The sequence below is a fragment of the Mandrillus leucophaeus genome, unplaced genomic scaffold (genome assembly GCF_000951045.1).
Source record: "Mandrillus leucophaeus isolate KB7577 unplaced genomic scaffold, Mleu.le_1.0 Scaffold335, whole genome shotgun sequence".
Taxonomy (NCBI): domain Eukaryota; kingdom Metazoa; phylum Chordata; class Mammalia; order Primates; family Cercopithecidae; genus Mandrillus; species Mandrillus leucophaeus.
The window spans coordinates 228,187-245,870 of NW_012103532.1; the positions used below are offsets into that span (position 1 = coordinate 228,187).

The following is a 17,684-nucleotide window of genomic DNA, read 5'->3' on the forward strand; positions in this document are numbered from 1 at the left end:
GGCATTAAACTCCAGCCTGGGCAACACAGCGAGTCTCCATCTCAAAAAAAAAAAAAAAAAAAAAAACTCCGCCAAATTTTGGCAATTCTCAGTTCTCTCAATACCCAGCTCCTCACTCCCTCAAAAGGAAAGGGGAAAGAAGTGGGGGAGGGGAGGGGTGAAAGAAGGGTCGGGAAGCGAAAGAAAAAAGAAGAGACAAAACCACAACAAAAATCAAACTTAGATTAGGAAGAAAGCTAGCCCTGCACAGCTACGACCATGGAACAATGGCTGAAAGAAACTAAGACAGCCACAGAGACAAAGCCCAGGCCAATACAAAACTGTGATCTTACATTCTCTGTAAAGTGCTCCTCTTCACAGTGGACTCGGATTGGAAAGAAACAAAAAGTGAAAATCACGTTGTCTTTGGGTCGTAAAATTGTGGGGTGATATATATACATATAGAGAGAGACAGTTTAATTTTCTTTGCTGCAATAAGGCTGTTTCAGTAAACACTGTTTTCAACATGCAAGACAGAGAACCCATGCAGAGAACAGTCAAAAATACAAAAACAAGTACCAGGAATTTGTATATTTTTAGTATTCAGAAGCAAGGCTTAATAGCTAAGTGAAATCACATCTGTAGGATGATAAAATCACAGCAGCTGTGTTGTACTGGGGCTTGCAGGAGATAGAAAAAAAGGGTTCAAATCCCAGCTTGGTCACTTATGGGGCTGAGTAACACTAGGTAAGTTGCTAAATCTAAGTTGCAGGTTTCTCGTCAGTAAAATAGCAATAGTAGCATCCCTTACACTGAATTTTAACTGAAAATAATGTGCCAGCACCCAGTACTCTGGCACTGAGACATTCCCATAAATATGCTTTAAATTTAAAATAATACTAAGCTTTAACCAAAAAAAAAAAAAAAAAAAAAGTAAAAGGACATGTCACATTTACAACACTTTAAACTGGGACCACACAAATGGAACACAATCTAAACCAACTGCATTCCAGGGGTACTGTAAACTGCTAGTTCACAAACAATGAATAGCAGCTAAGGTTTCTGACACTAAGTTTCAGACATTCTTTAGCACAAACAAGCTGGAGAATCAGAAAATTAATTCACCATCAAATATTCACTGAGTTGCACAGGGCTCTGTGAGACCCTGAGAGTAAGGCACAGATGCTGTTCTCAGAGGTCTGGAATTGTGCAGGAGCAGGAGAGACAATGCCTAGGGGAAGCAAAGTGGGGCCAAGGCAGGAGTCCTGGGATCCTGCTTCACTCCTGGGAGGGACTTGTTAACTCTGCCAGGGGCAGCCAGGAGGGAATGGCTTCTGGGCTACACTCAGGGTAAGGAGGAGGAACACTCCAGGCAGAAAATGCACTTGTGAAAGGAGGCAGCAATGGGTGTTGGGCTCTGTTCAGAGGAGGACGAGAGGGCTGTTGCCACAGAAGCCCAGGGCACAAGGGAAGGAAGAACAGGAAATGAGATGAGAAAAACGGCCTAGAGCCCAACTGAAAAGGGAGGTGGCCCCAAATGAAGGAGTGACTGCAAGACTGCAGCCAAGAGCCAGCGAGGAGCTGGCACTGAGGAAGGCCAGGAGAGAATGATGACAGAAACCCAGAATGTGGCCCAGGGTGAGCTGCTGAGAGATCTCTGTAATGACAGTGGCCATCCCTACTGCCACCACCACTGGATTAGTCCTCATCCTCAACATTTCTGGCCAGGATGCAAGCTCCCTCCCCGCCCCAGGCCTCTCACGCCAATGCTCCCCACAGCTGTCAGCTGCTCCTTCTAACAAGCGAACCTAATCCTCTCATTCCCTGGCTTTCCAGCAGGAAACCTCCAGGACAAAATCAAAACAGCTCCACCAGCGCCTGCAGCATCTGGACCCCCGGGGCCTGCTTTCCAGCCTTGCCTCCACTCCACACTAGGCAACATCCATCCCTCTTCCACCCTCTCCATCTCTGCTTCTGCTGCACCCACTGCATGGGTCCCTTGCCCCGCCCCCACTCACTGCTCCTGCCGCCCCTATGCAGCACACTCTGGCCTTTCAGTGCTTAACCACACGGAGCCCTTGTGCACTACAGGCCTCAGTCTATCCCTCGGGGTAAGGGGTGCATAGCACATTCCTACTCATCCCTCAGGCGTTTAAGTGTTCCTTCTTCCCACTTTCACCCACCAGACTGGCAAAAACACTCAGCATCCGTGAGGTGGTGGGAGACAAGCGTCCTTGTATTCTCTAGTGGGAGTATAAACTCGTGTCAGCTTTTTGGACAGCAATTTGGCAACAGCTCTCAAAAGGTAAAATGCACTGTCCCTTTTCTGGGCTGCCCAGCAGCTGTATTTCCTGCCTCTGTCCGGAGAATTCCACTGCCATCTGAGCTTCACCAATCACAAGCACCCACCTTCCCCATGAGGAATTCTCTGGTGGTGGAAGGGATGGGAGGAAGGCTCAGTTCTGCGGCAGCCAGCGTCCGGCACCGGCTGTGCCCGCGGCATAGACTGAGACACTGTTCTTGGCCCCAAACCCAGTTCTTGCCCTTCCAACTACATTGTGAGTCACCTGCTATACTTTTCTCAAAAATCCCTCTCTTCCTTAAATCATCCAGTGACTCAACTGCTTACAACAGAGAATTCTGGTCAAAACATGTGTACACCTTAATTCAGAAATTCCACTGCTAAGAATGTATCTAAATGAAGTATGTATTTATATAAGTAGAACAAGACACATTTGTTACCAAAATATGAAAAACAAGATATTAATTAGAAGAATGGGTCAGCAAGCATGGTATAGCCACATAATGCGACTCTGTACAGCTTGCTATTACAGAAATTCTATAGGCCCACATAAGCTGATGCAAACACTTCATCAAAACAAGTTAATAGTAAGGGAAGAATATGATGTATAGCATGTGCTCGTTTGTGTGTGTGTTTTTTACAGGGGTAACTACCTGACAGAGAAGGAGATACGTGAAAGTATATCATAACACATTTTCTGGAAAAAGTACAAACAATTCTTAAGAGTGGTTACTCTGGAGGGATGTGAAGGAGACTTTTCTTATACTTCTTTGTCCCACTTCAATGTTCTGTCATGTTCATAAATCACGTTCATTAGAAAATGCTTGAATGTCACTTGCTCAGAAAGGACTTCCCAAACACCCACTAGCCACACACTGCTTCCTAGTATCCTCACTAATGAAAGTTCTTTTCCTCTGGGGTACTTATCACAATGCATTCTTCTAGCTTCATGTGAATTCACCTGTCTAATGTCTGTCTCCAGCACAAGACTATAGGCTCTGAGGCAGGTGATGTGTTGACCACTAATCTTCCCAGCTCCTAGCAAAGTGCTTGGCACTAACGATGCTAAATACACATCTGACAAACGAATGAAAAGATCCAATCCTCCTTTTAAGACTCGGCTCAAGTGAAGTTCTTCCTGAATTCCCCCAGTTTGGAAGTGACCCTTTCTCCCTTGGGTCCCCTCCTGCCCTTGTCAGTGTGTACATCTGTCTCCCCCATTAGACTGGGTATCTGAGGACAAAGACCCTGATATTCACTTCTATCTGTGCTGCCTGCTACAGTTCCTTTACACAGAAGGCACTCACTAAAGAGCTGATAAGGCCGGGCGTGGTGGCTCACTCCTGTAATTCCAGCACTTTGGGAGACAGACGCGGGCAGATCATGAGGTCAAGAGTTTGAGATCAGCCTGGCCAACACAGTGAAACCCCCCTGTACTAAAAATACAAAAATTAGCTGGGCATGGTAGCATGTGCCTGCAGTCCCAGCTACTCGGGAGGCTGAGGCAGGAAAATCGCTTGAACCTGGGAGGTGGAGGTTGCAGCAAGCCTATAGTCCCAGCTACTGGGGAGGCTGAGGCAGGAGAATCACCTGAATCCAGGAGGTGGAGGTTGAAGCAAGCAGAGATTGCACCACTGCACACCAGACCGGGTGACAGTGCGAGACTCAGCCTCAAAAAAAAAAAAAAAAAAGCTGATAAATGAGTGGAGGAACAAACAAGACCTCAAAGTAACAATTTACTTGGGTATTAAAATCACATGTTACTGATGTCTCATTCTCCTTAGTCTGGTATTTTAGGGCAGCAAAACCAGTCTGTGTGGAGTCAGTGGTTTCTAAATAGAATTATCCTATAAACTCAGAGCTGTGGATCCATCACCGGGAACTCAAACGAGACTTGGACAGACAGGAGGTCACTGTTGGCCAGGAAAAAGCACAAAGTGGGGTGGCAGAAGTGAAATGGGCAGACACAAAGCTGTTTACCTACTCACTTTCAACAACTTTTCCTAATTCAGCTTTATGCTCATGACACAAATTACCACAGTTCACAGGCAAGAGAAACCAATTTTCCCATTTTACAAATGAAGCTGCTTTGTATCAATGTCAAACTTCTTAAATTTGATGACTTTATCAAGGTGCTAGAAGAGAACATCTTGAAGGATTCACAGGTGAAGGGTTGTGGTGCCTGCTATTTACTCTCAAATGGTTCCCCACGCACACGAAACAATGATAGTAGTAACAATGTGTGTGAGAGGCAGAACTAATGTGGCAAAATGCTAACAACTGACACATCTGAGCAAAGGACAGATCAGTGTTTGCTGAACATTACTGTTACTTTTCTGTAGTATGAAATTTAAGTAAAAAAGAGAAGAAATAAAACTACTTAATAGAAAAGGTTATTCCACCTTTACCACCATTTAAAGGTATCAGATGGGGAGAAATAAAAGCAATACTTTGATGGAGATACCAAATACATTTGAATAAAGCAATTCAGAAAAATTCTAAAATTACCATAAGTATCGTCATTTTAGAATAATTGCAAAGATTCATCCATATGGTATCTGGGGGTAAATCATTCTCCCCAACAAACCGTGAACATCTGTTATATAAAAACCTAGTAAGAGGCTAGATAATAACACAATGGCATAGCAAAGTCTCAAACTGGCAATTTCCAAACTACTCAAGGCAGCAGTTTTCCTAGATGTGGAGCCAAGATACCAAGACGGAAAATATAAGAGGTAAACGACAGCTGGAAAAACACCAGCTACACAATACACACAACCTGTTCGAAGTTCTGGACCTGTGCAATTTGACCTAGAAGCAATAACATAAATGCTAGAACTTGAAAATCCCAATTCTTCCAAATATAATTTTATCACTATTTTTTGCAGTCATTAAAAAAAAAAATTATCAGCCGCCTATAATCTCAGCACTTTGGGAGGCCGGAACAGGCAGATCACCTGAGCCCAGGAGTTCGAGACCAACCTGGGCAACATGGCAAAATCCCATCTCTACAAAAAACACAAAAATTAGACGGGTGTGGCAGAATGTGGCTGTAGTCACAGCTACTCAGGAGGCTGCGATGGGTGGATCACCTGAGCCCGGGGAAGTTGAAGTGGCAGTGAGCTGTGATTGCACCACTGTACTCCAGCCTGTGCAGCAGAGTGAGAAACTGTCAAAAGAATAAAATCTCCTAATCTAGCAGCTAGACCTAAAGCATAAATGCAAAACGCTGGTTAGCAAATGAGGAAGAGAGGGGGGGAAAAAAAATAACTACTATTTACAGACCAGGCATTGGAGCACATGCTTTATGTATATTATTTCCAACCATCACAACTTGGTGTGGTAGGTATTGCTGATACCACTTCACAGGTGAGGAAATCGAGGTTCAGACAGAAATCAAATACCCTAATCCCTCAGAGATTAAGTAGTAAAGAAGGACTGTGATCACTCCTGTAGGTCAAAATGTACCCGACAAGTTTCAATGTGAGGCTTCTACTCTAGAATTCTACTCAAATCTCATCTTCTTCATAAGACCTGTCCTTTTTTTTTTTTTTTTAAAAAAAAAAAAAACAGACAAGGTCTCACTCTGTTGCCCAGGATGCAGTACAATGACTTGATCACAGCTCACTGCAACCTCAAACTCCCGGGTTCATGCAATCCTTCTGCCTCAGCCTCCCGAGCAACTGGGACTACAGGCACACACCACCACACCCAGCTTTTATATATATATACACATATATTTTTTTTGGTACAGACTGGATCTTGCAATGTTTGCCTAGGCTGGTCTTAAACTCCTGGCCTCAAGCAATCCTCCCACCTCAGGCTCCTAAAGCACTGGATTACAGGTATGAGCCACAATGCCTGGCACTGCTCTTTCTATTTAACACTGCCATCTGCCTCCACCCCAGCCCCTGCCCACAACTCCCAAGTCCCCTTATCATGTGTGAATTTAATTTTTTAAGATCATTGCAAATTCATATGCAGATGTAAAAAATAGAGCATTTCCATATGAACTTGACTCAGTTTCTCTCAAAGATAGTATCTTAACTATAGTACAATACCATCCGTATTACCTTTTTTTCTTAATATCACTTTCTAATACAGGCTGAGTAGCCCTTATCCAAAATGCTAGGGACCAGAAGTGTTTCAGATTTCAGGTTTTAGAATATCTACATTATACTCACCCAATTCAGCATCCCTAATCCAAAAATTCAGAATCAAAAATGCTCCAACGAGGCTGGGCAGAGTGGCTCATGCCTATAATCCATTCAAGCATTTTGGAAGACCGAGGCAGGCAGATTACTTGAGGTCGGGAGTTTGAGACCAGCCTGGCCAACATGATGAAACCTCATCTCTACTAAAACTACAAAAAATTAGCCGGGCATGGTGGCACACGCCTATCATCCCAGCTACTTGGGACGCTGAGGCAGAAGAATCACTTGAACCTGGGAGGCAGAGGTTGCAATGAGCCGAGATCATGCCACTGCCCTCCAGCCTGGGCAACAGAGCAAAAATCCATCTCGAAAAAGAAAAAATAATAAAAATAAAAATGTTCCAATGAGTATCATGTTGGCACTCAAAAACTTTAGGATTTTGGAGCATTTCAGATTTCAGACTATAAAAAATATATTCATAATACACAGGTTGCATAACCTGTGTATATTTATACATAAATATATTTATAATACCTGTGTATTATACTTCTCACAGTTGTTTATTATCTATTTACCATCACTAAAATATAAACTCCTCGAGGGCAGGAATCACTATTAGAATTGTGTTCACTGCTATATACCAAGCACCTAGAACAGGGCCTAATCTGTAGTAGGAACTCAGTAAATATTTGCTGAATGAATCAAAGCACTGTACTGCACCTCCTCTTCTAAGAGAAAACAGACCAGCTCTTCAAGAGACCATCTTAGTAAGTAAGAGTACTCTGAAACATCAGGGAAACGTTACACTCACCCATGGTGACATAAGGCAACTTATCAGTTGATCCGTGAGGATAGATGCTGTACAGGTGAGGTCCAGTAACATCTACTCCTCCTAAAACTAGGGCTGCACCAATGTAACCTTGATACCTGGTGATGAGAGTATGCATAAGAAAAAAAACATGAGTCCACAGAGCATCACTGTAACTTAGCCAAAAGTTGCATGAGAAGTCAGACAACAAAAACAAAAAGCTTTCTTTAAGACTGTTTCATTAAGGGGTTATTGTTTGGATGGTAACAAAAAAGGGAAGGGAACATTAGATGAACCATCTACTATCAGCCAGTATAAATTATGTGAGGCACTCCACACACCTCATTTCAGCTCAGCCTCACAGCCCCCATTATTATTATTATTTTTGAGACAGGGTCTCACTCTGTCACCCAGGCTGGAGTAGAGTGGTTATTATCATGGCTCACTGTAGCCTCAACCTCCCCAGGCTCAAGCAATCCTCCCACCTCAGCCTCCTGAGTAGCTGGGACTACACCTGGCTAATTTTTTTATTTTTTTGTAGAGATGGGGCCTTGCCATATTGCCCAGGCTAGTCTCAAACTCCTAGACTCAAGCAGTCCTCCCACCTCGGCCTCCCAAAATGCTGGGATTACAGGTGTGAGCCACCACACCCAGCCCACAGTCCCCTTTAAAAGACAGCATTATCATTCCCATTTTAGAGAAAAGAAAACCAACCCAGAGACATTAAAAACTTGCCCAGTCTCAAAATCAAATTGGGTTGACTCCAAAGATTATCAGCACTTTTCCCATCACACCTCTCTGGGATCAGCACATACTCCACCTCCAAAGTTAACAATGAGGTGCTAAGCTCAGCTGTTCCACTATTCAAATTATCAACCTAGCCACAAAGGCGAGGCATGGTGGCTCACACCTATAACCCCAGCATTTTAGGAGGCCGAGGTGGGCAGATCACTCGAGTCCAGGAGTTCAAGACCAGCCTGTGCAATATGGTAAGACCCCGTCTCTACAAAAACTACAAAAAATTAGCAAGGCGTGGTGGCATGCACCTGTAGTCCCAGATACTCGGGAGGCTGAAGTGAGAGGATCCCTTGAGCCCAAGAGGCAGAGGTTGCAGTGAGCCATGTTCATGCCACTGCACTCCAGCCTGGGGGACAGAACAAGAGTTGTCTCAGAAAAAAAAAAAAAATAATAATCAACCTCACCACAGCCCAAACAGAAAAACAGCTCATGTTGAAACACCTTTGCCTTTGAATTAACCCACATTATAATCATATATATGAACGCATATCCAAAGAAAATATTTCATCATTCAGGAAAGTGAATATTAAAATAACTCCATGATAGCCTAAGAAACCACTGCTATTACACACAGGATAAACTGACACTTCTTCAGGAACATCACAGGAATACATTTTCCACCCACCCCATCTCCATTTAATTGTGCACATATTTGTTCCTTTGGACCCTTTTTTCCATTTCTATAGATTCCTCTCCCTGTATTTGGTACAGTTTTTTTAACATTAGAATTGCTGTGCTAGATAAACATGCTGGATTTAAAGTTCTCCACTGTGAGCCCTCAGCTCTTTGGGAAGAAAAACAAAACCAACACATACTGAATTTGCCAAACAATGTAATCATTAAAACTGTTACAAATAAATTAACACAAGAACCAAAGTCATAACTTTGTCTGAGACATAGCCGCCCATCCAGAAGTGCTCTAAGTAAACAGAATAGTGGCCCAATACTTGCCCTGTTCCTCGATTACCAAATTGTTATTTCAAAAAGAACCTTCCATTTATAAGTAAAAACTTCAAGAACTTCCTAGGAAAAGATTTTAGAAGTAGTCTAAAAAGAGAACAGAGCCCCAGACAAGGGAAGAAACTGGTTCAAGGCCACACGAGCTAGCAGCAGGGTGAGACTAGGGCCAAGGGCTCCAGGAAGAGAAGCCACAATCGCCCAGTCCCACCACCCTCAACTAGTTCAGTGCCTAGTCTACTATGCCAACTGTCTACTGAACAGGGTATTTAAATAAAGTCAATAATAATCAGCTAGTTGCCTTCTAAGCTAAAATATAAACTGTTAGATGCCTTTAAAAGAATCAAGATGTTTTGGCAAATTATTGAAATCGTTAAAATTTCAGTAATTTACTGATCCAGAGATTCTAGCAGGACTCTATTCTAAGGATATAAACAGACAAATATACAGAAATGAATGCACAAGGATGCTTACAACAGCATTGTTTATGATGATTAAAAAAGTGGAAACAGGCAGAGGGAGAAACGGCTAAACTGATCCGGCTGTACAGCAGAACATCACACAATCATTAAAAATCATGCTAAGCTCAGTGCGGTGGCTCACGCCTGTAATCCCAAAACCTAGGGAGGTCATGGCAGGAGGATTACTTGACGCCAGGAGTTTGAGACTAGCCTAGGCAACATAGTGAGACATCGTCTACAAAAAGTTTAAAAAAACAAACACAACAAAAAAATCAGCCAAGCATGGTGACATGGGCCTTTAGTCCCAGCTACTCAGGAGGCTGAGGCGAGCAGATGACTTAAGCCTAGAATTTTAAGGCTCAAGTCATCCGCCATGCACTGCTTTTAAGTGAGCCATGATCACACCACTGCACTCCAGCCTGGGCAACAGAAAGAGACCCTATCTAAAATAAAATAAAATTTAACAATCATGCTGCATTTTCTCCTTTGCTACTGATGGTAGCACAACGTTTGTCAAGGGAGAGCTCTGACAACATCTCTCAAAATGTTAAATGTGCAAAACTAAATAAATGTGCATTTATTCTAGAATACAGTCTAAGGAATTAATCACACCAGAACCCAAAGGTTCTATGTTCCAATAGCTTAAATACCTTAAAATGGGCAATTTCATTAATGTTCAAAAATTGGTTAAGTTGTAACACAGCCACAAAACGGATACTATGACACCACCAAAAATTATGATACTGATTAATAGTTCTTAGGCTTTTATGGGTCACAGAGCCCTCTTAAAAACCGATTACAATTGTGGAAACTTTCCCCCATAAGAGTACACACCAACATTTTTTCTGATTTCAGGAGAGTTACAAGTATTCAGAACTTCTCTACGGGTTCAAGAGAAAAACTCATCTACTGACTGGAACAATATTTGTAACATACTATTATGTACATATGGGAAATTACAAACCAACACACAAACAGTTCATTCTTTTAAATGCATACATACAAGGATACATGTCTGGAACAAAAGGTATGAAAAAACAGATCTTCAAAAATTTACAGTGTATGTGTCTAAGTGGCAGAACATCAGGTGGCATTTACTTCTATCCAGGTTTCTAGCATCTACATTTTTTACAATTACATTATTTTTATACTTTTAACAACAGTTATTTTCATTTTGAAATGCCCTAGTATAGAACCCATTCAAGACACACTGTTAGGTGAAAAGATTAGGCTATACTATAAAGAGTCAGTACAACTATAATCCCATTTTTTAATAAAATATTACTGAACATATTTTTAAAACCTTGAAGGGTGTGTAATAATCTCTTAGCACTAATTGCTTGTGGGTGGCAGGAATTCAGGTAGTTTTTTATATTCTTTTTGTTTGTATCTTCCAGCTTTGTTTTGTTTTTATCATGAACATGTAATAGTAATATAAAAGGAAGAGAGGAAGGGAAGAACTTAGAAGACACAAGACTGGAATAATATACAGTAAACCAAGAGTGATGCTCCCTGAATGGCAAAATTTTCATTTTGTTCTTTGGGCTTTTCAGTATTTTCTAAATTTCCTACAATAAATGTACATGTTTATTAGAAAAAAAGTTACAATGTAAGAGTCTCTACATATTCAAGTAATAGTTTCCGGAACACAGAGCAGCATTTCACTAATATTTCTATGAAACTCAACAAGGAGGCTCTATGCCCACAGAACAAGCATTACTTCCATCACCTACATCGAGCCAGCATAGGTGTGAGATAAAGGCAGTGCTTAAGTAAGGGAAAAGAGGTCACTTCTGTTTATCAAATCTTATTTTCTCACTGACTCACATACATGGAAATGGGCAGTTCAGGAAAAAAAAAAAAAAAGTACAGCAGTACCAAGAACACCTTGTATTCCTTTCCAGACTGAATTTTATGGGGCTCTAACTATGCAGTAGGCTCTGTAGTATGCAAGGTCAGAGCCTAGCTTCTTTATTCCTGTCCTCCTCAAAAGTCAGACAGACAGAAACTATAATCCTCATTTTATTGAGAAAGAATCACCCAAATTTACACAACAGTCAGTGCTGTAGGTGGGAGGTGAACCAGAGTTCTAAAGTCAAATCCTAAACTCTTTACTTAAACCACTCTCATTTTATGTAACTCACCAAAAATGTAAGAGGACATAAAAGACTGTAACTATTATGCTGGTTTATATTTTTAAATGTTCCTCTCAAAATTTGATAAAATTTAACTTTTACAAACTATCTTAAACTAAAAAATGACAAAACACTGAAAAAAGAGACTAGGATTTTTTTTTTTTTTTTTCTTTTTGAGACGGAGTCTCACACTTTCACCCAGGCGGGAGTACAGTGGCACTATCTTGACTCACTGCCAAGCTCCACCTCCCGGGTTCACGCCATTCTCCTGCCTCAGCCTCCCAAGCAGCCTAAGGACTACAGGCGCCCGCCACTACGCCCAGCTAATTTTTTGTATTTTTAGTAGAGACGGGGTTTCACCATGTTAGCCAGGATGGTCTCAATCTCCTGACCTCGTGATCCACCCGCCTCGACCTCCCAAAGTGCTGAGATTACAGGCTTGAGCCACCATGCCCGGCCGAGACTTTAGAATTCTTAAAACATTCTAAAGTGATTAACAGAAACATGTGCTAGATTATTTTGCTAATTGTTTTAAATGACATTACAAGGAATCTTGAAACATTCTATTTGCGGCAATTTTAGAAGCTTGAAAATTGCCTTTATTACATAGACACATTGTGTAGAAAAAGTTTTCAAAAAAGCCTTACATATAATGTGCCAAGCAAGCCACCAGAGGGAGCTTTATATTTAAAATTAAAATCCACAAGTCTCTTCAGAAATCTAATCAATAGGTGTGCTTTAACAAGTTCTACTCACTGTACTGGAAGAATTTGGTTGGCAATAATTCTCCTGGATTAGAACAATATGTACACAAACACAAAGCAGCAATTGGGTAGACTAGGCTTCCTATACATATGACTCTAGGCTTTGGTCTCATTTGTAAAATGGGAACTATACTACTGGCCTTGCTACAAGGCCACCCTCAACCTCATATACACTACTGAAAACCCACAGGCCATGCTAGACACACAGAGGAGGACCCGCAAATTCTCAGGAAGGCCAGGGCCCTGAAGGGAACAGTGAAGTGCGCCAGGCAGAGAATGTGACAGAGCACCCACTCCCACTTCTAAGGCAACATCCACCAATGAGTTCCCGAAGATTATGACCACGTGTTTCTGAATGTTTTCAAAAGACAGAAATCTAGACTTTTTTTTTTTTTTTTTTTGAGACACAGTCTTGTTCTGTCATCCAAGCTAGAGTGCAGTGGCATGACCTTGGCTCACTGCAACCTCCACCTCCCAGGTTCAAGCGATTCTCCTGTCTCAGCCTCCCGAGTAGCTGGGATTACAGGCGAGTGCCACCACGCCTGGCTAATTTTTGTACTTTTAGTAGAGACGTTTCACCATGTTGGCCAGGCTGGTCTCGAACTCCTCACCTCAGGTGATTCGCGAACCCTGGCCTCCCAAAGTGCTGGGATTATAGGCATGTGCCACTGTGCCAAGCCAAAATCTAGACTTTTAATTCAAATCTACCCATTTATAATTATTAGCCACTATTTAAAAAAACAAAAAAACAAAAAAACAAAAAAAAAAAACCAGCCATATGATCCAAATAAATTTCTCTACAAGCTGATGGCCTATAAGCCACCAGTTCAAAATCTTTACTGTCTATCCATGCTCCCCTTTAATTCTCACAACAACCCTGCTAGGGGCAGGTATTATGATATCCATTTCATATAGAAGGAAAAAGGCAAAGAATATGTTAAAGGTAAGGCAGGTCCCTAAAGGAGAAGCCAGTATTCCACCCAAGACTAAACGCCCAGGGTATTTCTCCTATAATCACTGCTTCTCTTATGAGAAGCAAATAAGAAAATGCACTTTGAAAACTCCCAAGACCCATACAAACATAAGGTAATGACGCAATTATTAAAGGAGAAAGAGAAACAAAACTACTAATATGAGCTGTGAGTCAGCAGAGAATGAAGGTCAGGTCATAGCTCCTATCTCAGAGTTAAAAGGATGAGATCGTGCGTAAAGCACTTTAACATAGGTCCTGAAACAGAGTAAGAGATAGATAAAGGTTGGTTAATATTAATGTTATCATACCCACTGACAGCCAATTATAAATACCACTTTTCATTCATTGTTATTTTGCCCCTAAAGGGGGCAGGGGGCAAGGGGAGACACTCATTTGGCTTTGTGTTTATGGGGAGGAGAGAGTAGTTTCACAATACAAATTCATAGTTCCTCCAGCTATAACTCTCTTACTATGAGCAAAAAAGTTTCTCTTACCCAGTAATATCCCTATGCTTCAGGAAATGACTCAGCTGGTAACATGTGATTTACTCATGAAAAGAATCAGGCCCCAGAAATTCAAATGCACTATCAAAAACCATTTAAAGTGGCTCTTTAACAAAACAACTGATTTATGGAACAAAATGTGTATTTCTGAAGGCTTTTTTGCTACTTTCTAGGCTTCTCCTGGCTGAAAAAAATCTAAGATATGAGCAAAAGATACCACCAGGAATCCCCATTCTGAAAACTTACCTGAAAAGCATCTGCTTCAGCATCCGATTGGCTGTCACAACTCTGGGAAGACGGCCAGTGGAGAGGGAGTGGAGCTCCAAGTTGGAAGAAATGAGCTGGGTTGTCATGTCTGTGTCTGCAGCTGTCCCAGCACCACAACAACTGAAAAATCCAATTAGAAACTCAGTTGAAATCCAATTATCAGAGGGCTCAATTAGAAGTAGGGGGTTCTTGGATAACTTCCAAGAAGTCCAGGTACCCAGAGAGATGTTTTTGAGTATATCTATGCTGTAACTTTTCTGCTTAATCAATCTTAAATGAACAGAAAATTAAGAAAATGCATCTAGTTATACGCAAATATATTATCTACGGCCCAATGGAACGTATGAAATTATTGGTTTCTGTGATAAGACTAGGCATTTCATTAATGCTACAAATATATCCAAGTTGTACAGAAGTGCAAGGTGTGTTAAAAGTCTTGCAATTCAACATCTACCAAGTACTTACTATCAGATACCAGTTATTACACTAAGCACTGGGAATAAAGAAAATATGACAGGACTTGTACTGGATTTCAAAGTTGAGTGGAAGACACACAAGACGACGAAAATTATAATACGTCATTTAATACACTGTAGTAACATAGGTACAAAATGCTACGGGAAACCAGAGGAGAAAGCAATTGATTCTGATCATTAAGAAAAGGTTTCAGGCTGGGCATGATGACTCATGCCTGTAATCCCAGCACTTTTTGTGAGACCCAGGCGGGATGATCACTTGAGGCCAGAAGATCAAGATCAGCCTAGGCAACATAGTGAGACCACATCTCTCCCAGAAAAAAAAAAAAAAACTAACAAGAAATATTTAAAAAAGAAATGAAAAGGTTATATATGAGCTGGAATAAAATGGAATAAAAACACTCTACAAGCAGAGAAGAGTTTCTAAATAGAATCTCACATAAGCAACAGTGGAATAGCTTGGAGATGAGGGAAATAGGGACAGTTCAGATGACAGTTCAGATGTAACTGGAGCACAGGGTGATGGCAACTGAAAGACAGGCTTGAAGGGTAGGCTTTCTATGGACTGTGCAAGGCCACAGAATTTTGATTTTTATCCTAAAAGTCGTGTGGAAATGTGACAAGTCTCATGAAAAGCTTTTTAACAAAGGGACGTCATCAGATCTATGTTTTACAAAATCCAATATGGCAGAGGAGTGAACAATAGGATGCCTAAGAGAAGCAAATTAAATAACTGCAATAGTTCAGCTAAGAAAAAAGAACCTCTATGGTTCAAGTTAATGTTTGAAAAAAAAGAAAGAACCCAAACTAGAGCCTTAGCAAAGGAAAGGATAGGAGGGAATGGATTCAAGAGGCACAGGGAGGGCAAAACTGGCTACCAATTCATTTGGAGACTGAGCAAAGAGCGGACTTGAAGATGACTAGCTTGGGTAACGGGTGGACAGAAATGCCATTTAAAGGAGATAGAAAATACAGGTTGAACAACAGGTTTTAGTGAAGAGCACAAGAAGGTCAATTTTTACCCTGACACGTTTGAAAATAAAATATTTTATTCAAAAATAAAATATTCAAATGAATCAATACTTACTAAATATTAGGAGATATGAAGTGTATTTTTGAACAGTTCTTGTCAGCAACAACCATCCCTTCAGTTGCTCTTGTATCTGCTCCAAGAACTATGCCATCCTATTGAGGAAAAAAAAAGTTTTTAAACAATATTACAAATATAAACCAACCACAACTCTCCATTCTACTTTAGGGAATGCTATGTTGGCCATACCATGCTCCCCTAATCTCAAAACGCCAAACAAAACTCATACCAAAAATATTGTGCTACACTTTCAGGATTTAAGAAACAGTTTCTTAGTAAATGCTACTAATTGAATCCTGAGTAGGTAAGAATTATTCCCAGTTTCAAGTGAGGCTCAGGTGTCTAGTGAATTCCTTGCAAATCTGAGCTAATCTGGAAAAAACCTGGACTAAGACTCAGGCATCTTCCCATTAAAGTAGCCATCACAGTCAACTTCCTTTTAAAACATGTTGCTCTTCCTTAAAACAAGTTGCGCAGGTAATCATTATCTCTTTCGACGTTTACAACAATTTAAGGCAGGAGTTATCTTCATTTGATGCATCTGAAGGAGACCTGTGAGAAGGAAAGCGAGCTGCCCGAAGTTGGAATTAGTATTATAGAGGTCAAAGGTGAGACAGACCTGTCTGACCCCAAATCTCGTGATCTCCCATCACATACTTCGGCTTCCTAAACTAGTAATTAAGAAGCTAACCTGTTAAAAAAAAAAAAAAAAAAAAAAGGAAAAAAGAAAAAAAAAACTCAGCAAAGTGAGGAAAGAACATAAACTGTTAAGAAGCACACAAAACCAGACAAAAGCAGTCCCTCCTGAAAGACGGTCTCCTGATGTATTCTATAGTATTTGCCTTTCCAGACCGAGCCGGGAGAGACAGAGGAAGCCAAGTGTTCTGATTCCTGTTACCGGTTCAGTCACTGCTGCTCTTACCCTAACCTGGCTTACCTTATAGACCACCCCAGCGATGGTCGTGCCAGTTTTCCGGGCCTTTGGAAGCTTGTACCCCCTCTTGGCAAAATCGGCTTCCAAGACGGCATTCCTGAGAGCAAATGAGAGAATCAAGTGTTGAAGGGCAGGACCACATCGCGCAGCACTGGCATGAAGAGTGCCTAACAGAGAACTCAGTAAAGCTGCTATTTGTTTTCACGCCCATCTGTTCAATGAATCCTCCCATCAGCACTGTTCTCCCGTTTTCCAACGAAGACAGTCTCAGAGAGGGGCCGTGACGTGCCTTAGGAGACGGAGATAAACGGTGGCCGAGTGCGCTGTGAAGGTGGGAGAGCAGACCCGGCTTCAGGAGAAACCCACGCCCAGGCCCTGATTCCCCTGAGTCACACGGGCCGCGGGCCACAGGCCCCGCCATGCACTCTTCCCTCAGAATTCTCGTATCAGGCCTTGGCCCAGCTCCCACCCGAGCACCGCACTCTTACTCCCTCCCCGAGCCAAGCCCCAGGCAAGGCCGCACCTGCGACAGTTATCAAAAGAGAAGCCTCCAACCGGCGGAGCATACACCGACACAGCCGCCATCTTCCCAAGAGAGCACTTCCGGGCCGGAGGCGGGCGCAAACCAAAAGATCCGAGCACTTCCGGCGTCGCTGGCAACTGGGGCTGAAGGGGCGGGGCAAACGCCGCACTAGAACGATTGATCTTAGAGATTCTGGTTCCTAGAGAAGCCAGAGATGTTTGAAGTATATCGCCCCAAGTGGCACGGAGGAGAAAGTGACACCCGGAACGAGGAAAGGACTTGTCCAAAGTGAACGCACCGGCGACCAGGTCTCCTGCCGCTCAGACTGGACCTGCTTCTACCTTTAATTTGGTTCTGCGGTGCTTCGGAGACAGACACACCCAAGTCCCAGGCACAGCCCCACACCCCCTTGCATTAAGCAAGTCTCTTTAACTCTCTGAATCTGTTTCCTCCACTATCAGATGGAAATTACACCTAGCTCAAAAGGCTGCTGTGGAATGGCCGTAAGTCTGTGAAAAGAGGCTCAACATGGTTAGTCATCGCAAAGCATGCTCGCAAAG

The 17,684-nt window shown here is 42.1% G+C and overlaps 1 protein-coding gene across 1 annotated transcript in view; it reads right to left on the reverse strand.

Moving 5' to 3' along the window:
- PSMB7 (proteasome (prosome, macropain) subunit, beta type, 7) overlaps positions 1-17,228 on the reverse strand; it is a 62,122-nt gene extending 44,894 nt beyond the window's left edge. Inside the window, exons 1-5 of the mRNA XM_011988668.1 lie at positions 17,125-17,228; positions 16,605-16,698; positions 15,665-15,762; positions 14,081-14,221; positions 7,247-7,362 (exon numbers count right to left, since the gene is read on the reverse strand). Coding sequence (XP_011844058.1) covers positions 7,247-7,362; positions 14,081-14,221; positions 15,665-15,762; positions 16,605-16,698; positions 17,125-17,186 — 511 coding nt within the window. The 5' untranslated portion in view covers positions 17,187-17,228. The remainder of the gene's footprint in view (positions 1-7,246; positions 7,363-14,080; positions 14,222-15,664; positions 15,763-16,604; positions 16,699-17,124) is intronic.
- Between the last annotated feature and the right edge of the window lie 456 nt (positions 17,229-17,684).